This window comes from Hyaena hyaena, unplaced genomic scaffold (assembly GCF_003009895.1).
Source record: "Hyaena hyaena isolate Hyena2069 unplaced genomic scaffold, ASM300989v1 scaffold_441, whole genome shotgun sequence".
In the NCBI taxonomy this organism is placed as follows: Eukaryota; Metazoa; Chordata; class Mammalia; order Carnivora; family Hyaenidae; genus Hyaena; species Hyaena hyaena.
Genome location: NW_024081074.1, coordinates 60,311 through 81,290, shown reverse-complemented (window position 1 = coordinate 81,290; position 20,980 = coordinate 60,311). Strand labels below are relative to the sequence as shown.

General features: G+C 60.4%; 1 protein-coding gene across 16 annotated transcripts in view; it reads left to right on the top strand.

Moving 5' to 3' along the window:
- BIN1 (bridging integrator 1) overlaps positions 1-20,980 on the top strand; it is a 54,467-nt gene that overhangs the window by 20,656 nt on the left and 12,831 nt on the right. For 9 of the 16 annotated variants that reach the window (XM_039253178.1, XM_039253182.1, XM_039253181.1 and 6 more), the window contains exons 2-10: positions 5,436-5,516; positions 11,383-11,437; positions 11,656-11,750; positions 12,124-12,219; positions 13,265-13,372; positions 14,176-14,268; positions 17,950-18,035; positions 18,224-18,299; positions 19,458-19,540. In XM_039253178.1, the coding sequence (XP_039109109.1) occupies positions 5,436-5,516; positions 11,383-11,437; positions 11,656-11,750; positions 12,124-12,219; positions 13,265-13,372; positions 14,176-14,268; positions 17,950-18,035; positions 18,224-18,299; positions 19,458-19,540 (773 nt within the window). Of the gene's footprint in view, positions 1-3,923; positions 4,082-5,435; positions 5,517-11,382; positions 11,438-11,655; positions 11,751-12,123; positions 12,220-13,264; positions 13,373-14,175; positions 14,269-17,949; positions 18,036-18,223; positions 18,300-19,457; positions 19,541-20,980 lie in introns of all 16 variants that reach the window. The other 7 variants (XM_039253180.1, XM_039253184.1, XM_039253189.1 and 4 more) reach the window with 2 other exon arrangements.

Below are 20,980 nucleotides of genomic sequence, written 5' to 3'. Positions count from 1 at the left end.
GGGCGGCCCTGGCCTTTCCCCCCCGTTGAGGTGTCTGAGCCTCAGGACGGAGCCCAGCTGTGTGTACTGAGTGCCCTGTGGGAAAGCCTGGCCTCCTACCTGCCTGCCCCTCTGTCTGTCTGTCGGCCTGTCCTGCCTGTCTGGGAGCCTCTGTATGAGGTGCAAAAACCGGCATCCTGTCACTGTGGTTCCCTGACCGCGAGCTCCCCTGGGAGGAAGCAGTGAGGTGGCAGCGAGGGCCCAGCCCCCCGGTGCAGCTCACTTCTCCACCGACCGGACAGAGGCGTTGGTGCCGGGAGATGATGAGGAAGGTGAATGGGGTCTCGGCGGCTGGGGGGTCGGTTCCTGCAGGGAGCTGGATGAGCCCCCTGCTACCTCTCATGTTGTGGGTGTGTGTGATGGACGTGCTGGGCAAAGTGCGGGCGGGTCCCTGTCTCAGCCAGCTGTGTGACACGCCGCTGCAGCAGTCATCACAAGGCTGCCATGGCTGCTGCAGGAGCCCTGGCTTTCCTGCCTGGCCCAGAGGCTGGGCCCCGGGGCTGACTGGGGACACCGGCTGGCCTCCCTTGGGCTTCCCTCCCGGGGCCCTGGACGTGGCTCTGCTCCCCAGCCTTGGGTTCTAAAAAGCACTTACTCCTGCCCTGGGCCGTGCCATTCAGATGTGAGCATGTGTCCCCTCAGTGCAGGGGAAGCCAGCCCCTCTCTGGAGGAAGGAGGCCTTAGAGCCACCTCCCCCCGCCCGCCCCACCCCACAGGGGGGTGTCTCAGGGCTCCAAGCAGGGCCACCCAGGGTAGCCCCGGGGGTGAGCACCTGCAGACCTCACATCCACACCGTGTCTGCTGGGCTGGAGTGGCTGGTGCTGGGTGAGGTCTACTGGGTGCTGCTCCACAGTTTCGGAGGTTAGGAGCAGCAGGGCGGCTCAGAGCTTACTCCTGGCTGTCGTGTCCTGGCTTATCTGCACTCGCCTGCCCTCTGTCACGTGGAGGTGAAGACACTTACCTATAGGAGGGTGCGCCTGGTATCTGTAAAGATTTACTTTACTGGCGCTCAGTGAGCAATGAGTGATAAACTGCTCCTAGTGCAAACAAGCCTGGCCCTGGGGGGACCTTCCTGTTCCTCCGGGTTTGGTGGTCACACAACATGGCTGTGTAGAGGCACACATGCCTGTCCCCAGGGGGCCGTTTGCTGACTGGGAGGAGGAGAGCTGAAGGTCTGTCAGGACTCCCCATTTCGGGCTGCGGGAGCCGGATGCTCTGGGCTGTGAGGGGCTGAGGAAGGGGCCCTCCTTCCTCCGAAGCTCACCAAGCCCTGGTGAGCCTCCTGCCCTGCGCAGGGAGGGGCTGCCGGCCCCGGTTCACAGCGCAGGCTCGGTGAGGCTGAACCGTGGATGTTGTCAGAAGGAGGTTTGTCCTCTCCACCCTGCCCTGGACTGTCCCTCCTGAGGACGGCAGCTCCACTGCTCTGGGCGGGCTGAGGGTGTGTTGAGAAGCAGGAGGGGCACTGATCTGAAGCTCTCCCACCTGCTGAGCTGTCCTCACTCCCTCCCCCGGGCAAGCACCAAGATGTGCCAGGGTCTGTGCGCCTGTCCCCTGCCCCAGCATGAGAAGGGCTTGTGTTTATCACAGAGGGAGACACGTGTGACAAGTGCCCGAGTGTGTCACTGGTGTGTCTGGGGCTCTCCCCCTGCAGAACCCTGGACAGACCATGGGAATCTTGCCTCTCTCCCCACCTCCCGCTCATCCCAGAAGACCATCTTGGTTGTCCTGCATTCTCTGGGCCCCCGGGGCCAGGCCCCTCTGGGTGTCCAGAGTTCCCCTGCCGCTGTCAGTGGTCTGTGTGTGCGCGGGGCACCAGGTGGCCCCACTAACCAACCGCGTACTGAGTGGGCAGAGCACCTGTGTCCTTAAGGCCTGAGGCCTTGGCTATGGCTTGCCTCTTGGTGAGTAGAGGGCCGGGTGTGTGCGTGTGTGTCCTAGGTGAAGGCACGGGTGGCAACTGGAGAGGGCAGCCTCGAGGCCTTCCCCGGGGATGGGGACAGATTGCAGCATGGCCGAACAGCTGCTAGGTGATGGGGAGCAGAGCGGGTGGGTCATGGTCTGGGCTCACAAAGGCCTCTTGACCAGCAGCTGGGCCATGGAAGGAGTCCAGTTACAGAAGCTGGAGAAAAGGAACCTGGTAGTGGGGAAGCTGTGGGATTTTAACAGACAAATTTATCTTCGTCCTTGCTCCGAGGCGGGCAGGGCCTAGCCTGCTTTTCCCTTTAGTAGCCACACCAGCAGCACCTTGAGAGCGGGAACCCAGCTGTGTCACCTATAAAATGGGGTAGGTACAGTGCGGATTAATGAGGCCGAGAGCAGCATGCGCCTCACCGGGCGTTCTCCTGAGCCTCAGCCTGTGGACGTGCCGTACTGACCATAGGTGTGGAGAGGTTAGGCAGTTAGCCGAGGCCATGTGGAGCTGGACCAGGCTACCTTCCCAAGCTGGTCATTCCCCTGCATACGGGCTCTTCAGGCTTGGAACCCCTGGAGTGGGCCCAGATTGTCCAAGACCAGCCCTTAGGTTACGCGAGTGCCAATTCTAACCCGAATTCTAACGTTGACCCTTCACGGTCAGCTTTCCGTCCCTGTGTCAGGTTGAGTACTTTCTATACACAGCCCTCCCATTTTGCCTAAGAGGATACTTAGCCTGAGAGATGGGATGTTTTTGTTGAAGGTCATGGCTTAGATTAGCCAGCAGCCACCAAGAACAAGCTGTGTCTGTCCTGTTTTCAGTCAGCCCTTTGCAGGAGCTGGAGACGCACAAGAGGCTGGACACCATCTCCGACCTCAGGCTGCTTGTGTGGCCCAGTGTCTCCAACCTCAGGCTGCTTGTGTGGCCCAGTGTCTCCGACCTCAGGCTGCTTGTATGGCCGGGGCAGAGAGCCAGAGGCAGACACTGGGCACCTCCCACAGCAGTGAGGAGAGTAGGTCCCAGCCGTTAAGTGGTACAGAGTGGTGTTGGGGGGAGAGCAGGCAGGGACGCCTTCATGGAGGAGGTAACATATGAGCAGCGTTTTGACGGGTGGATAGGAGTTCACTGTGTGTGCACGCATGCCCACACATGTACGTTCGGTGCGTGTGCACCTGAATTCTGTCTGGCTTCTTGGGAAGCTCTCAGTCTGCACTGGGCATGGGGGTTGCCTGGTGTTAGGCCTGGCCCCCAATCGCGTGAAGGCTGCTCGGAAGGCCTTGTAGGAGATTGCTGTCGAGTATGCCAGGTACAGAGACATATTTTACAGATAGGAGCCTTAAGGTGGGTGCTGCCATTCTCTTGATTTATCAGACAAGGCGCTTGAGGCTCAGAGAGAAAGTGCCTTTTCTGACGGGTCTTCTCACTGCCTGGCGTAGCTCGCTGTGGCTGGCCGCTCTCAAGGCTGTCTGGGTGGAGCACATAGCCAGCTGTGCGTGCATGTGCAGGCCTGGGGGCTAGGAGACCTCGGGCTCTGGTGGCACAGTGGGCACCAGGGACTTGTGCTGACTGAGTACATCTCCTTGGGGAGAAGGGAGGCAGGGGGTGGACAGGGCCACCTTCCCAGTTTTCTGGCCTTGAGGGCCGACCAGGCCTGGACCCTGCTTCCTGGGAGCCTCTTCCTCACCTTTGTGGCTGCTGTCGGCTTCTAGAAGTTCTTTCCCACCTAGTGTTCCATTTCTGTCTTTGGAGGTGGCGGGGCCAAGGGGCCGGCGTCTGATAGTGGGGTGAGTCACCTACTCCAGTTCCATGCAGAGCAGGCCAGGTGCCTCCACAGCTCCACCCCGTTTCCACGGGACCAGCTGGGTGCTGCTGCCAAAGGGGAGGAGTGGGGGAGCCCGTGGATGGCGGGAAATGCCCATTTTCTTGCTCAGGGTGGTTTTGTTTTGCCTTTTTCCTCTCCCCTCGACATTAGCCTGCAGCTGTGCTTGCCTGAGATACCGCGTTCTGACCGCTGTAGCACAGGCTGTCAGTGGGCTGCTGTCCCATGCGCACACTGCCCCTGTGCTGCCCATGTCCTCCCTCATCGTCCGCTGTGACTTCTGGTCACCCTGAGCTATTTGGAAATTCCTGGTAATGTACCACATCTCTCTGCTCTCCTTGCTTGGCTGCAAGTTCATCCCTGCCGGCTAAGCTGCCCCTTCCCCCAGGAAGTCTTCCCTGATTGCCCAGGCTGCGTGGGATCCCTACTCTGGGCTCCCACAGCCCCAGGTGCTTCCCTCTGTCTGGCTGCATCCATGTCTGATTGATGTCTGCTGCCCCAGCAGAGAAGCCCACGGCAGGCACTTGACGAGACGGCTGAATGTGCTCCATGCTGAGAGTCAGTCTGAGAGCCCATGGACCTCGCCGTGGCCCCGGAGCCAGCCAGACTGGGGGCAGCACCGCTGAGAAGGGCCCGGACTGTGTTCAGGGACAGGGTCTCCCTTGGTTTGGGCAGACTTTTCCCCCCTCTATCTGCCACGCCCACCCACCGCCACCTTTCCTTCCCATGCTTGTCAGGCTGTGGCTACTGCCTGTACCGAATGTCTCAGTGTCCTCCTGCTTCCCATGGGGGTGCCAGAAGCGGGGGTCTCAGCCTCCCTCTCTCGCTGTAAACCCACCCCGTCTTTACCACAGGTTCCCCTTTCTGCCTCCATCCCTCATCTTTCTCGTTCAGGCCCTCTCCTCTCCTGCTGCCTTCACCCCTCCCGGCCTCCACCCCCTTCCCTCTCTCATCAGACTTCCTCTCTGACTCCTGATCCGGCTCCTTCTCTTTTAGGTCTTTCCTCCTCTTCTGGCTTCAGGTCTCCCTGCCCTTACCCATCCGTCTCTGCTCCCCCCACACAGCTGAGGAGGCACAGTGTGACTCACCCGGGGACAGTCCACTTCTGGGACATCTAGCTGGGAGGAGAGTGGGTGGCTGTGAGCCCGTGTGTGTGTGTGTGTGTGTGTATTTTTGTGTGTTAGTGTGTGTGGGCCTGGTGTGGCCTGCTGGGCTGTAGAGGAGGGAGCAGGGTGGCTGGCAGAGGTCACTTCTGAAAATCTAGTCAGCTTGGGACACCAGGAGTCTGACCTAAGCCACCCTTTGCTGCCCTCCTTGTCCCGGGGTGTCACCTCCCACTCGGGGCTGTTCCGCCTTTGGAGCTCCCCTCCTCCCGGTTTCAGCCCCTGCAGCAAACCTGACCTGAGCTCCTCCTCTTGGCCAATGGGTGAGCCCTGGATGGAGGACGGGGAGGTCTCAGGACTGGATGGACTCAGGGCTGCCTTTTGGGCTCACGGCAGCCACGAGGCCTTCTGAGGGTCCTAGTGCCCTGGGCTGGGTGATGCTGGCCGCGGGCCTCCAGGACCCTGGTGGGGGTGGGGAGCATCTGTGGTGTTGGCGATCAGGCACTCTGGGTTGGCAGTCGCTTTCTCAATGTAATGCTTCCTTCTCTCTCGGCCTTGGCAGGTCCTCCAGAAACTAGGGAAGGCGGATGAGACGAAGGATGAGCAGTTTGAACAGTGTGTCCAGAATTTCAACAAACAGCTGGTGAGTGTGGGTGGTCTTTGGCCTCGGAGCTTGTGCAAAATGGAATTGTGGCTGCCAGGTAGGAAATGTCAAGAGCTGAATTTATGGAGTAAGAGAACGGGAAGCAGGGGCCAGAGGTGAGGTTACAGAAGACTTCCTGGAGGAGGGAGCAGTGGCTCTGGGCATGGACCATGGGGAAGATTGGAGGCCTGGGGGGTGGGCGTGGCATTTGGATGGGAGCAGGCAGTGGGTTTTGGCCAGACTCTAGAAACCCTTGGATGTCAAGGCAAGGAGCTAAAGAAGCCTCCTGGGAGGAGAGTGGTATTGGAGAGTTTGCTATGGGAGCAGAGCAGACAGGATCTGATCTGAGCAGCTGCTGGACGTGGCCCGTGTGTGCCTCCCAGCATCCTTATAAGCTTTCCGGTATCATTGTTCCCTTTTTATAGATGAAACAGTCAGGGCTCAGAGAAGCTGGGTAATTTGTCCAAGGCCATCTTGTTTTGGGAGTGTATTTAGATCCACACTTGTTTGATCCCAAAGACTGCAGTGGCACGATTATCAAGTCCCTTTGCATAGGTCAGAGACCAGTGACAGAGGGGATTAATCACACTGGCAGCCTGGGGGCGGTGGTTCAATACCAGGGAGGACTTCATGTACCTTCTTGACTGAAGGACCCTGAATGCCTCAACTGGGACGTCCCTGAAACCTTTTTCCTTACATAAATCTGCTAAGTCTAGAATAAGTCACTTCTGCAGCTGTGTCTGAGGGCATAGAAGCCAGGAATGAGATGACCTTGGTGATTATCCCCTCCCTGGGAAGGGCCAAGGTCATGGGAAGGGAGGGAGAGCTAGGCCATGGCCCTATGGCTTCTGCAGTTCATGCTCTGAGTGACAGATGGGAATGGAGGCCAGGAGACGCCACTAGGAATGAGAATGGGGGTGGGGTCAGGGTCTAAGCAGCACTAGGAAAGGGGCCAGATAGGCCCAGACCAGTCTTCTTCCTCCTCCTTGTCCATGTCTGAGGCCCCTGAAAGCACTGAAGCTGCCCACCAATGCCTCTGCAGCTGGGATGCAACCTGGGCGGGGGTGTTTTCTTTGGAGAACCTTGACAGGTCACTGGCTGGGGGCTGGGGGCTGGGGAGCATGCTGGGAGACGGCTGGGGTGACAGGGGAGGGAGAAGGAGCATACTGGGAGGGTTAAGGAGCAGCTGGGAGAAGGTCAGAAAGAAGCTGGGAGAGGGCCAGGGAACATGTGGGGATAGGGGGTGGAGGCATGCTGGGTCAGAGTGGGGGGCATGCGGGTCCCAGGGAGGATGCTGGGAGTGGGCCGGGGTCATGCTGGGAGAGAGTAGGGGGCATGCTGGGGGAGGGCCAGGGGCATGCTGGGAGCAGGTGGGGGTGGGGTGGGGTGAGCATGCTGGGGGAGGGCTTGGGAGAGAGTAGGGGGCATGCAGGGGGCAGGGCTGGGGGATGCTGGGGGAAGGCCTGGAGGCATGTTGGGAGAGAGTAGGGGGCATGCTGGGAAAGAGCCAGGGGGCATGATAGGGATGGGCTGCTGTGGGGGGCAGGGCTGAGTCTACTGCCTCTGTGGCCCTGCATGAGCCTCTGCTCCTTGGGCCTCAGTTGTCTCACCTGCGAAATGGCGGCTTGGATAAGAAACCTGACGTCTTTGCTTCTGATGCTGTCTCCTGAAACCTCCCGGGGTCTGTGCCCTACTCAGCTGGCTTCCTCAGGCTGCAGGATGTTCTGAAAGTCTTTTAGGGAATCACTAGAGTGCCTACTATAGACTAGGTACTGCTGGGGTTTCAGACATTAACCTTGCCTTCTTGAGGCAGACGCTGATATTTCCCATTTTATAGATGGGTACTTGGAGCTCTAAGTGACTCTGCCAAGGACACACAGTGGTCTGGTGTCCAGATCTGCCCACTCTCAGGCACCCCTGCTGGAGCTGAGCCCCAGTCCTGAGGACACCTGTCTGGGCTAGGGAGAGAGATTAGGCGGCTCCTGAGCTGGACGGGGTGGGAGGAGGGTGACCTGAGCTGGGTGGGGGGTGACTGAGCTGGGGAGGGTGACTGAGCTGGGGGGTCGACTGAGCTGGGTCGGGGGTGACCTGATCTGGGTGGGGGGTGACTGAGCTGGGAGGGTGACCTGAGCTGGGCAGGGGATCACCTGACCTGGGAGGGGGTTGACCTGCACTGGGGAGGGTGACCTGAGCTGGGCAGAGGGTGACCTGACCTGAGGGGGTGACTGAGCTGGGTGGGGGTGATTAGGCTGCCTCAGAGCAGGCTGGGCTGTTCGGTGGAAGGTGAAGAAAGCACAGGTTTGGGAGCTGAGTTTCCCTGTGGTCTGGCCCCAGTGCTGTGACCACAGCGTTGCTCTCCACCTTCGTCCCTCAGAGTCAACCCCTCTGGGCCCCAGCTCTGGACGGAGAGTCACTCAGTGATCCTTGGGCACAGGGGCCAGGCAGCGAGGCCAGGGCTAAAGATAGCCAGTGCGGGTGGTGGACACAGAATGGTCACTTGAGCTGGGCTCTGTCTGTCCTCAGATTGGGTAGGGTGGCTGGCATGTCAGAGGGGGAGGATGTGAGGCTTCATTTGAAGCTTGGGGTGACGCTCTCTTGGGGTTGAAGGCAGCTATGCAGTTCTGGATTTGATTGGGGCGTGGGGGTAGCCAGGGCCCTGGGCCTGGGTGACCCTGGGAAAGGCGGGTGGAAGTGGAGTGTGGAAGGTCTCCTGCTGTGTACCTGTGAAGAGCAAGCACAGCGGGCCCAGAGCCAGTTGGGGGCTAGGGTGGCAGGAATATGGTTCTCAAGGAAGCAAATCTCCTCCTCCCTCCCCCCGCCCCCCCCCATGAGTGCCCTAGGTGAGGGTGTAGGTCACCCAGCTGTCCCAGGGGCACGTTTCAGAGCCCCTCCTGGCCCCACTTGGTGGCAGTCTTGGCACTTCTGCCCTCTGTCTCTGCACTGGGAAAACCCAAGGGCCCACTCACATCCTTGCCTACTGTCCCGCAGCTCAGGTCCAACTCAGGCCTTCCTGGAAGCCATCCTGGGTCCACCTGGTGGGCCAAGCGCTTCCTCAGGGGCCACCTGTAGCTTGCACCCCAGGGCTCATTTGTACTATTTGCTTCTCTGTCGCTGAGATGGCGCAGGTCAGATTCCGTCTTGATCTTAGGGCCTGCTCGGTTCAAAGAGGGTGTCCCTGGCGATTGGGTGAGGACCCTCTGGAACTGAAGGCAGAGAAGCAAGAATCAAAGGGGCCGGAGGGGGTTCCATGCTGTTGGGGCTGGTGTCAGAGAGGGCAGGAAGCACCCATTGCAGGGAGGTAGAGCAGGGATGTGGGGAGTGGCCAAGCCACCCGTGGAACTACCCAGGGTTTTCGTATGGGGCTGTGGGTCCTTCTAGATTCCTCTGAGTCCAGAGCCAGGAGGGCAGGCTGAAGGGCTGTGCTCCAAGCCTTATGCTTCCCTCGGCTGCTCTGCGAGGGGTGTTAGAGCCCTGGGAACCTCCAGAGAGTCCTTTCTCGGTGCCCTGTGGGGGGGCCATAGAGCCAGCTTGGGAGCAAACACACAGGTTCTGTGTCGGCCTGCCTGGGCGCTGGGCTTGGCAGGCAGCTGTGTGGCCGAGGGCTGTGTCTGACCCTGGGGGGCTGACTAGGGGAGGGCTGCCTCTGACCCCGGGACTGACTGGGGGGCGTGGCTCCGGGGCCCAGCTGCGGTTGGCACGTGCGAGGCGGGCTCTGGCGGGCCCCTTGCACATCTGTGCCCAGTGTGCCTGCTCACAGCGAGGCCCTTGTTTGGGGGACACAAGGAGCCCTGGTACGGCCTGAGGCCCGGGCAAGCGTAGCAGCCCACCCCACAGAGACCCCTTCCTCGGGGTGCAGTGTAGGAACAGTGGGGAGGGGAGTGGGATGACCGAGCTTGGCAGGAAGAGGAGCTGAGCCTGGAAGATTCTGCAGGATCAGATGACCAATAGAATCACATCATGAGCACACTTGAATCGTCACCTCAGCCGCCAAAGCATCAAGAATGGGGATGGCCCTTCGTCATTCCCGGTCCCACACGGGCGCATCTGATCCGAGATGGAACTCCAGACAGCTTTGGATCCAGTGCTCTGTACCGGCCTCTCGTTTCTTCCTTTAATCTCTAACCAACAAGTCTCCAACTTTTACGTTCCTCAGAGTTAGGTGTGGCCACAGTTCGACAGGCTACTTTGGGGGGACTGGAGGACTTTTGGGGAGGGGTTCCCCCCAACTGTACATCGCATGCACTGACCTGAAGCCTCCCTGCACCACACCTCTGCTGTCTTCTGGAAGCATTCGCTGTACTACACAGGCAGCTGCAAGTGGCATTGGAGGGTGCAGGCTGCTGGGGGCTCCCACCCACCCCACCAGGCTGTGAACCCTGGGGGAGCCGCTGAGCTACTCAGCTTCTCCAGTCCTCAGCCAGGAAGATGGCGCAGGGGGAGAAGCGGCTGGTGCGCCATGCCCTGAGGACACCAGGGAGGAAGAGTGGGCCCTAGCCAGGAGGAGGGAGGGCCTGCTTGGGGGGGGCGGGGCAGGAGAGGTTTGAGGGTGGCTGGGGTGAGCCTGGGAGGTCGGCTGTGTCCCTGCTTGCCCTCAGCTGGAGTCAAGACCACCTTCCATCTGCAGAAGCCCCAGGCAGGCCAGGAGGGTGGGCTGCGGCTGGTGCCAGTCCGCATCTCTCTCACCCCCCACCAAGGCAAGGGGACCCAGGGCTGTGCAAGCAGGGAGGGCAGGGAGGTGTGAGGAGGGTGCTCTTCCCCGTTCCAGAGGCCCTGCCCTCCTCATGCCCCGCTTCCCCTCTGCCCCAGGTCACCACCCTCAGCATAGAGCTGAGCCTTGAAGTCTGGGCGCCTGGCCTGGCCCACTTAGGCTTGTGGTCTGCGGGGGGCGGGGGGTCATTCACCCCCAGCTGACAGAAGAGGAGACTGAGGCTCAGAGAGTTTCGGTAACTTCCTTGAGGCTACACGCCTACTAAGGGCCGGACTTGGGTCTTCATAGCGCCAACGCCTATGCGCACGCTCCCACTTTACACACGGCCTCAGGAGACTTGCACATCTTGCTGTCCATCACCTGTTGCCTCAGCCTGTTGGCCCCCTCTCTCCCCTGGCACTCAGCTCTCCCGCTCCTGCCTCGTATGGTATTGATAATCCACAGGGACTGTGGGCTCTGTCTGTGGGGCCACCCCTGTGCTGGCTTTGCTGTCTCCGGGCGCCCCTGGGCTGCCTCCCCAGCTCAGGGTCTTCACCGCCTGGCCCAGCCTTTGGGCCAGGCTTTTCTTCCTACATGCTACACCCTCCCTCTTGGCTGGGCCAGTGTCCTGAGATTCCCACCCTTCTCTGAAGCCTGGCTAAGCCATTCCCTTCCACCTTCCACAGCCTACCTACCCACCCACCTCCAGCGCCACGCTCTGTCCCTGCACGGCGCACTGGGAGCCTGCTGGCGTGGGCTTTCAGGACAAGGTGCTGGGTGTCCCACTCCTGTGCTCTGTGCTCACTGGTCACCTGGCCCACGCCTGGTGGGTGTGTGCACTGTGCCGTGTGTGTCATTCAGCCTGTGCCCCAGTGTCTTAGTCAAGGTGGAGGGCGATTCTATTTCCCTGCCTTCCTTACAGGGCTGCTAAGAGTGCCTGGAAGAGACAGGTGCCAGCAAACTCAGGACGCCTTCCCAGGGGCGCAGGGCTCCTGGGGCAGGGATGGTGCTGAGGAACACTGGATGCCCAGGACGCATCTGTGGCCAGAGAGGCAATAGCCGCTGTGCTCCAGGGGGTCAGGAGCAGCCTGCATCTGTCCACAGGGGGTGCAGGAACGCCAGGGGCAGGCACAGGGTGTACCCTAGGCCCTCATGCTGCCCTCATCATTCTCTTTGCAGACTGAGGGCACTCGACTGCAGAAGGATCTCCGGACCTACCTGGCCTCAGTCAAAGGTAAGGGGCAGGTGGGGCTCCTGGGTAGGTGGGCTTCATGGGACACTGAGGGACCTTTGCCGAGTGATGCTGATGGGTGCAGTGCTGGGAAGGGGAGCAGGGTTTGTGGTGGAGGGGTGAGGGCTGGCAGTCGGGACCCCCATACCTCCTGGGCCTTTGGGGGTCTGGGCAAGGGTGACCCGCGGCCCTGGCTGCAGCATGGCCCTTCTACCCCACAGCCATGCACGAGGCCTCCAAGAAACTAAACGAATGTCTGCAGGAGGTGTACGAGCCCGAATGGCCCGGCAGGGATGAAGCAAACAAGATAGCCGAGGTGAGCGGGAGGCAGGTGGCCGCAGTCCTTCCCCGAGGGCCCTCCTCAGCTCCCCTCTCAGCCTGCCTTGCCCTCTGGGACACGCCCTTCTGGTTTTCAGGCAGGCACATGCTGTGTGCCCTTGGGCAAGTCCACCTCTGCTCCCCGGCCCTGGGCTTCTCTGCTCCTTATGGTTGCCCCACAAGAGGCTATAGGGCAGGAGTTATTATATAGTACCCCCATCTTATACCTGAGGAAGCTGAGCTTCTGAGAAGCTTCTGAGCTGCGAAGTGAGGGGCTAAAGCTGACCCCAGGTCTCTGGGAGGAGAGGGCTGGGGGCTGGGTATGGACCAGCTCCCCTGGCGCTGTGCTCAGGAGCTCTCACGTCCTTCAGAACAACGACCTCCTCTGGCTGGATTACCACCAGAAGCTGGTGGACCAGGCACTGCTGACCATGGACACATACCTGGGCCAGTTCCCTGACATCAAGGTGAGAGGCCCTCTGTGTAGACCTGGTACACAGATCTGGTAGGCTGGGCGGGGGAGCAGGAGGGGGCGCAGAGGGATGGGGGGAAGGCTCAAGCACTGAGGTGACTGTGCCCTGAAGGCAGGCATCTCCTTCACCCAGCAATTCATCCCTCCAGGGCTGCTCCGTCTGAGGTCAGCCCACCAGCCCCCAGACCTGGGCCCTTCTGAGCTGAGGGCTTTGGGGGCCCAGTACCTTTGCATCTCTGGGCTATGGGAAGAGAACCCGTGGTGCGTGTGTGTGTGTGTGGCCGTGTCCCTGTGCAGTGACTATAGGGTCGTATAAGATATATTAAGGGGGTGTGAGGCCTGGGCCTGTGTTATAGGCTATAGGGTCACTGTGTTAGGCTATGTGTGCTTAGAAGGGAATGTGTGCATAGTTATGTGTGTTCCCTTTTCTCTGGGTGTATTTGTGTTATATTGTGTGTCCAGAGAGCCAGCCCCCAGGTACTGGGAATGGTCAGTATACGAGGGTCTCAGGCCAGTGGACCCCAGGTGCTTCAGACATGAAGGCAGAGGTGTTTGGCCCAGTCCTCTGGGGGTCAGGCCCCATGCTGGCCCCCATGGCCACCCAGTGCAGATGCCTCAGGCTCCTGAAGGTGCCTAATGAAGAGTATAGAAGGGAGGCTGATGGTGTTGGCCTGGGAGAAGAGAAGCAGGGGTCCGGGGGGCATCTTCAAGGAGCTGAGGGCCAGGCCAGGGAAGAGGCTTGTCCCCCACAGTAGCGGCTGGCGGGCACTGACAAAAATGGGTGGATATTGAGCACATGGTCTGGCCTCTGTGTGAGAAAGGACCCCAGAGGACAAGGACTGCCTTGAAGGGGTGCGCTCTTTGTCACCAGAAATGCTGGAGGGAATGTTTCCAGCGTGCATGAGATGCCCTCCTTGAGCCCAGGGTCGACTGCCCTGTGCCCTCCGTCTCCCCCCAGTTTCTTTGGGCCTAGCCTGGGCAGGGTCTCAGCACGGGTGAGGCCCTCTCAGCACTGCTCCCCGACCCCGTCTGTCCTCCAGGCACGCATTGCCAAGCGAGGGAGGAAGCTGGTGGACTACGACAGTGCCCGGCACCATTACGAGTCCCTCCAAACCGCCAAAAAGAAGGACGAAGCCAAAATTGCCAAGGTAAGGGCCGGAGGGCAGGGCTGCAGGAGCATCCTCAGGCCAGGTACCCAGGTCCTCTGGATGGGCCTCCCTCTGCGCTGCAGCCCTTTGCGCTGTTGATGTTCGCTGCTCCCCAGGAACCACCAGCCCCACTTGCAGATGGGTGTAGAGCCGGTGACCCTTCAGGTAGCAGAGCGGGGTGGGGGCTGGTGCTGGGCCCACGGAGGGCGAGTGAAAGTCCCCTGTGGGCACCTGGGCGAAGGCCCACTTCCTACCCATCCCCTGGTGCTTGCTCTGGCCCGTGGCCCCTCCGCCCTGCTCTGAGGCCACTTTCCAGGATGAGAACAGGCCTGGCTCCGGTTTCGCTGGAAGGGCCCTGCCCGACCTGGCGTGCTCTGAGTGGAATTCTGTCATGGGATCCGCAGTGACCCTGTCTCAGCTGGAACAAGCCTGGGAGCACAGGTCTTGGGCTGGTCACACTGTCCGCAGCTGAGGGGCTGAGGGTGGGTCCCCTCCCCAGCCCACCCCAGGGCGGGACCAAGCTTGCTGAGCCCCTCTTCTCTCACTAACCATTCTCACATTTTTGCTTTGCAGTTGGAGTTCACTCCCCTCTCTGCCCTTTGCCTGGGGCTCCCCTTAATTCTCTTTACCTCCAGGGGCCTTTACCTGCTGGGGGGCTGGCCCCCTGGAGGGGCAGCCAGCTTGTCTGTCACTGTGTTCGGGCCGTTTGGACTTGGTGTTTAATATCTGTGTCTCTGTTTCTCTCTCCCCATGTCCCTCCTGTTTCTCTCTCCTTCGCCTTGACCTCCCCTCCCCACCCCCAGCCTGTCTCGCTGCTTGAGAAAGCCGCCCCCCAGTGGTGCCAAGGCAAACTGCAGGCTCACCTCGTAGCTCAAACTAACCTGCTCCGAAATCAGGTGACACTGGCTTCTAACCTTGCACGTGCTGGCGCCTTCTGGTCTGTTGTCCTGTCCTTGGCGCTGGGCGCCCGTCTTGCACTGCCTGGGGAGGGGGGAGGGCACAGTCTCTTTCCTGAGTTGGGGGGCAGGGCTGTTTTCAAATGCCTCCGCTGGGAGAGCTCCTGTGTCAGAGGAGACCTGAGGTCAAATGTGGGCGACTCAGGGAGGCTTGGGGCTCTGGTTAACCTGGGAGGACCCCAGTCTGCTGCTTCTTGCCCTGGTCTCTGGTAGTCCTGAGAATCTATGAAATCCTAGCCTCTGGGAATGCAGGAAAGCCATTTGTCCTCTCTGAGGGCTCCTGTCCGGACATGTGTCGTCCTTCACGCCTAGTAAAAGTTGTGAGGGTATCCAGAATTTACTGAAGACACTACCCTGCCCAGAGAGGCGAAATCTCCAGCTCACAGGGACGCTTGGTACCTGTGGGCCCTCATAGTGCCCCCTAGAGGGGACTCCCTGGGAAGTCTCTTCAGCTGTGGCCGGGATCTGAGGGCCTGGAGGTCGGCTCTTTGGGGATTTCACAAAGGGCAAACTATGCACCACGGTGGTTCTGGAGGGCTTCTTGGAGGAGGCTTTTTTTACAGAACTCCTGACTGATCTTAATACCCTGGTAACACTTCACTCTTCACAGTCGTCTGCCCTTGGGACGGACTGGGTTTCGGGGGAGCACAGCGTAGCCAGGGACGGCTAGGTATACCCTGGGAGAGGTGGCCTCATGGTTTTCTCTCCAGGGACACTCACAGGACCCCAGCACCCCTTCATGGTCCTGAGGTGGGGGTGGGCAACGGAGCTCTGACCCAGCAGGTCGGGTTTCTCTTTGGGCAGCTGCCCCATTTTTTTCTGGGCCACCTCCTGATTTCATCATCTTCAACCCACATGTGTTGAATGCTTGTGATGTGGAGGGCTCTGGGCTCAGCATGGGCTCGCGGCCCAATTTCTTACCTGACCTGCTGCCTGATTTCTTTCAGGCCAAAGTTATGGGCTGACTTTGGAGGCACTGAGTGGTCAACAGCCCTGCCCCGAGGGTGGCATGACCCTGGATGTCCAAGACCTGGGGGAGATGGCCCCCAGGAGGTGGAGGAAGGAGCTAGAGGCTGGGGCCCCAGCCCTGCCTGTAGAGTTCAGGACTTCTGGCTGGAGGGGGTTGGGGCCACTGACCTAGACCCAGGGTTTCTGCATAGTTTTCCCGGAGATGGGTTTGGCAGGAGACCAGGTGAAGGCTTTGTTGCTTCTGGGGGATTGGAGCTTGGGGTGGTGCCTGTGGCTGCCTTTGGGCTCCCGGGTTGGGTGTGGGTAGGGCGTCCTGCTGGGAGGGCCCCATCCCCCCCACCTCAGGGGAGCCGCTAGGGAGGCGAAGGCACATGATCTCATCTTTGGATGTTGGACTGCAGATGTTTGGCCTTTCAGCCCAATTGGCTTTCCCATTTGGACCCAGTTTTTATTTGAGCACATCCTCTCTCTGCCCCCACCCTGCCTCGCGCCTGGCTGGAGGCTGGGGCATCTTCTGAGTTCCCACGGGCAGCTGGCTGGCCGTGAGCTGGGGCACTGGGGCCCTGGGGCTGCCCTGCTGGCTGGCTTGACTCTGGGGAGACAGCGCGACCCAGGCAGGCTGTGCTCTCTAAGCTGACCAGTGCCACATATCCCCTGGGCTCTCCTCAAGGGCCACAGTCCCCCAAAGCCGCCTGCAGGACCCTGGTGCCCTGTGCACAGCCAGCAGGCCTGCTTCAGTCTGCTCCATGTGTCCATTGGCCTGTAGCCCAGCCACCAGGGCTGGCGAGCTCTCCTGGACCCCCACCCCCTCCAGCGCTTCAGAAACAGCCAGAATAGGAAGAATGTGACCCGAAGGGAATAACAGATACAGGCCCTGACTTCCAGGAATGCTGAAACAGGGCCACCCCGTGCTTCGCAGCATTGCTGGGCACACGGGCAGGGCCTGGCCTACGGCGTCGAGCTGCGGGCCACCCTCACCGTCACTGTCACTGCTGTTCATCTGGGGCGTCAGGGCCGGCGTCGTGGGGTTGAGGCCAAGTCTCCACGGAGAGGTGGCCTCTGGGGAAACTGGGCCGGACCAGAGCAGCTCCCCGGGGAACGTGGCCTCGAGCCAGCGCCCAGACCGTCAGGTGGGAGGGCTGTGTGACCAGGCCAGAACTCATCCTGCAAGTGCCCCCCAGTCCCGCTCGGATGCCCAGCGCAGTGCGGCCAGGCAGGCCTGCTGGGTCCTATCCTCTCCCAGAGATGCCCGAGGCGAGTGTGTCCGGACTCTTTTCTTTCCTTGTTTTTCACCCTCTTGCACCTTCAGGTTTAGAATTAGATTTTAAGCAGTTGGGAGAGGAGCTCATGCTCACTCTCGAAAGCTCCAGCACCCTGAGGTAATTGTCATCAGGGGCGAGGGGGTGGCTCTCTCCTGCAGCCCCATCACGGTCACCAAGGCAGGCTGGCCGGGTGCAGCGCCGATAGGGCCCGAGGCTGGACAGGACAGCTGGGTGGGCTGCGGAAATCGTGTGCCTGGTGGCAGTTTGTCGCCCTGGTCAGGTGGCTGGTGTGCCAGGGGCCTGAGGACGTGAGGCTGCTGGCCGGAGCTTTCTCCCGGGGAGGGGCCTGCCACGTTCCTCGGCTGTGACTCAGACCTCCAATCCCCAGTCACTGTTTCCAGCAGCGCCCTCTTGATGAGCAAGCAGAGCCCCTGGGCGGCCTGGGGTCTGTGACTCAGCGCCTCCCTCGCCCGGCTCCGCCCTCAGCTCTGGGACAGGGCCTGGGCGCCACCTCCTGGTGGGGGTGAGCGGGCCTGGAGGGCGCTGTGCCGGCCCTGCGAGGGGGAGGGCTCTGGGATGAGCAGTGGCGCGCTGCCGGCTGCCTAGCTCCCTCCTCCCCCGGCCCTGCCCTCTCCCCCCCTCCCCCATCTTTCCTGGACGTGCCTGAGGACACGCCGCTGGGCTCTGTCTGGTGGGGACAGGTCACAGAGGAGAGAGGAGTGAGCAGTGCGTCCTACCTCCTCCTCCAGAGGTGAAATGAAATGCAGGCTGCTGGCTGAGGCTGAGTAGGAGCCTGCTTGAGAAAGGGACACTCAGGCAGGAACAGCAAGGGCAAGTCCGAGGGAGCTGGGCAGCAGGCTGACTCTCAGCCTGAGAGGGGTTCACACATGTAAGGGGGCAGAGTTCCTGCCGGCTGGGTCTGGGGTCTGCCTCTGTGCCCCAGCCTCCGGGCTCCTTGTCTGGAGCTTTCTTGTGCCCTGTTCTTCCCTCCTCTGCTTCCTGGCCCACCTTGGCCTGATGAGGGGGGTCGCCCTTTTACCAGGACTGCTCAGTTTTCCCTTCCTGGAGCAAATGCTATAAATCTAGCTGTAGGGGCCTAAGGGGCTGCATGGGGAGGTCCTGCTGAGCGTTTTCATCCAGTTCACCCCCATTTTGCCCAGAGCTCTGGTCCCAGTGGGGCAGATGGGAGGTTAGGAGGAGCAGGTGTTGGGGGGTGGGTGGGAGGTTAGGGGGAGGTCTTGGGGGATGGGAGGTTAGGAGGAGCAGGGTTTGGGGGGATGGGAGGTTAGGGGGAGCAGGGCCTGGGGGATGGGTGGTTAGGGGGAGCAGGGCCTGGGGGCTGGCTGGGACAGAGGCCCAGCAGGGGGCAGTGACCTGTCCTGCCCTTCAGGCAGAGGAGGAGCTCATCAAAGCCCAGAAGGTGTTTGAGGAGATGAACGTGGATCTGCAGGAAGAGCTGCCTTCCCTATGGAACAGGTGAGTCCTGGGAGGGGAGGCAGCGGTGCTGAGCCTTGGCCTGCCTCTCTCCCCCTCCCGAGGATGCATATGTCTCATCTCTGCACCCTCCCCTGGTTTGTGTCTGGGGAGGGTGTAGGTGTGACTTTGTGACTTTGTGTGTGTCTCCTGGGCGCCCAAGCTGACCTGTGTGTTCCCCACCCCCGCAGCCGTGTAGGTTTCTACGTCAACACGTTCCAGAGCATTGCAGGCCTGGAGGAGAACTTCCATAAGGAGATGAGTAAGGTGGGTCCCGGTGGCCCCTTTGGGCCATGCTCTCTGCCGAGGGAGGCCACCCCCCTCTTCCCTGCTGGGGAGGCTGTGAGCGGGGCCCGCCCCCAGTCCCCCTGCCTGGAGGGAACCAGTCTGTCCTGAGGTGCCGTGTGTTCTCAGGTGCAGGCTCAGGGAGCTCTGTCAGAGAATGGTGGTGGCCCTTTCCCATTCGATGGCAAATGGTCCATAAATTACTAGAATTTCCTCAGTTTTTTTCTCATGTTTCTTAAGACATTGAATCTTGTCTGCTTCATCTGCCAGAATCCGGTGTACGAAGGGGTCTCATTAGCTAAAATTCCCAAGGTGTATTATTTTCATTTTAACTGGCGGTTAAACTACAAAGCAGAGTTGGACAGGCCCAGTATTGGCAGTCCCTCGCTCTAGGCACTCGAGGGGCCACGGACTCTGTCTCTTGGGTGCAGAGGAACCAAGTGATGGTGGTGGAGTCCAGGCCAGGGCAGGGGAGAAAAAGCAGCTTGGGGTCTGTCCCTGAGTCACCACCCTGACTGTGATTTCCTGCCCTTTACATCTTCCCATTCTTTTCCTTCCTGAGACAACGTATGAAAAGTTTAAAAAACAAACAGGAAGAGAGGTTTGGGGGAAGAAAACATTTATGTGAAGTTGGAGGAAAATTCACTTCTGAGCTTCCTAGTTGCCAGCGCGAGAGAGGGAAATGTATTTCAGGAATGAGAATCACTGTGTACTCTTATCCCAGCTGTGAAATCGTTTTTAGTGAAATCTCTGGCAGTTGTAGTGTGGCCTGAAAACCTCTTGGCAAAATGACCTTAACAATTATAATCAACAGTTAGTTTGCAAAAATAATTTTAAAAAATTTAAAAAAAGTACAAGCTGCATGAGGTGTTTTAGGAAATTTCTGCAAGTAGAAAGAAGAGAGAAGATGGTCCTCAGAAGCAGTAATGATTAGCACTGTCGTCCACTCCCTCTGTTTTTTCCCTTCGTGTTTCTGGGTTTGGTGTGCCTTTCCCAGCACCCACCCATGGGGTACAAAACGCTTATTCCTGGTAAGGGGCAGGGGTGCACGACAGGGCTAGGTGTGGGGAGGAGCAGGGGAGAGGGGGGTGTTTGGCAGCCCCAGAGGCTCTTCCCACCTACTTGCCATTCCTCCTGCAGCTCAACCAGAACCTCAACGATGTGCTGGTCAGCCTGGAGAAGCAGCACGGGAGCAACTCGTTCACAGTCAAGGCCCAGCCCAGGTGCGGAAGCCCAGTGCCCTCCCGCCAGCAGGTGGGGGGTGGGAGGGAGGCGTAGTCTGGGGCAGGGCCCTGGCTCTTGCTCTTTCCTGGAAAGAACAGGGCTGTGTGTGCCCCACCCTGGGGGTTTGGCCTCTCTGTGCTCAGGGGAACAGGCTAGGGCACCCCACATTCCTCTGTGTGTCCCATGAGGGAAGGAGCACTCCTGGGTCGGCTGCATCTCACCTGGGCCTGGCTCACCCTCCTGTGGGGCCCCAGCAGCCAGGGCTCCTGCACAGCCTTGGGGGTGGGCCTGGGGACTCCATGCTTCATGCTGGTAGGGGCCACCTGGAGGGGGGGGCCTGCCTCCTCGAGCAGGGGTGTAGTGTACCTCCTCCTTTTCCTGCTCCTGGGAGAGCCTGAGTGCCTGGATTATGGCATCCTGCGCATACACAGAAGCATCCTTGTTCTTGCTCTTGGACAGGCATGGCCTCGGGGTGGCGGGCGGGGGGGGGGGGGCTCCAGCTGCAAGGAGATTCCTGCTTCCTGAGGGGAAGCTGTGAGGCAGGAGGGGAGTGCCTGGCCCTCTGGCCATGGGTCAAGGGAAACAATAGCCGGTCTGGGATTTCCCTTCCTTTTTGGCTTGCGCCTGAGGTGTGCAGGGCTGGATGGACCTCAGCATCCTCTCTGTAGAGCAGGGAACATGTCTGCCTCTCAGGGTAACTAGGGGATCACCTAGGACTAAGGAGGGATTCAGTGAGTGCTGCCTTCCTCTTGTCCCTGAAAATAAAACAGAATATGTGTGATTCAGAGAAAGGGGCCCACAGGGTGCCCTGAGGCCCTTGAGGGTGAGCAGGGGGCAGGGTGGGGGTGGGGAACAAAGGCCAGGTCCTTGCAGAGAAGGGCCTTCCTCTTCACTGAGCCTACAGATAACAGTGGGCATGCCCCAGGCAAGGAGGGTGGTGAGTGGCTGGACCCAGGCTTCCTGTGGGAGACGTCTGGGGACAGACAGAGAGGAAGTGGAGCTCTGTGAACCTCCTTCACAGCAAGGTGGCCCATTTTGCAGCCTCGTTGCCTCCTCTCAGAGGCCCCACACCGGCCAGCTGCATCCCCCTCCTTCCTGGTGCTGTGGATCCCCTGTGTGCTCCCAGAGCCCCTGTGTGCTCCCACAGCCCATGTGTGCTCCCCACAGCCCCTATGTGCTCCCACAGCCCCTGTGTGCCCCCACAGCCCCTGTGTGCTCCCCACAGCCCCTGTGTGCCCCCACAGCCCGGTGTGCCCCCACAGCCCTTGTGGGTCTCCACAGCCCCTGTGTGCTCCCCAGAGCCCCTGTGTGCTCCTCCCACAGGCCCTGTGTGCTCCCAGAGGCCCTGTGTGCTCCCCAGAGCCCATGTGTGCCCCCACAGCCCCTGTGTGCCCTCACAGCCCCTGCATGCTCCCAGAGGCCATGCGTGCTCCCAGAGC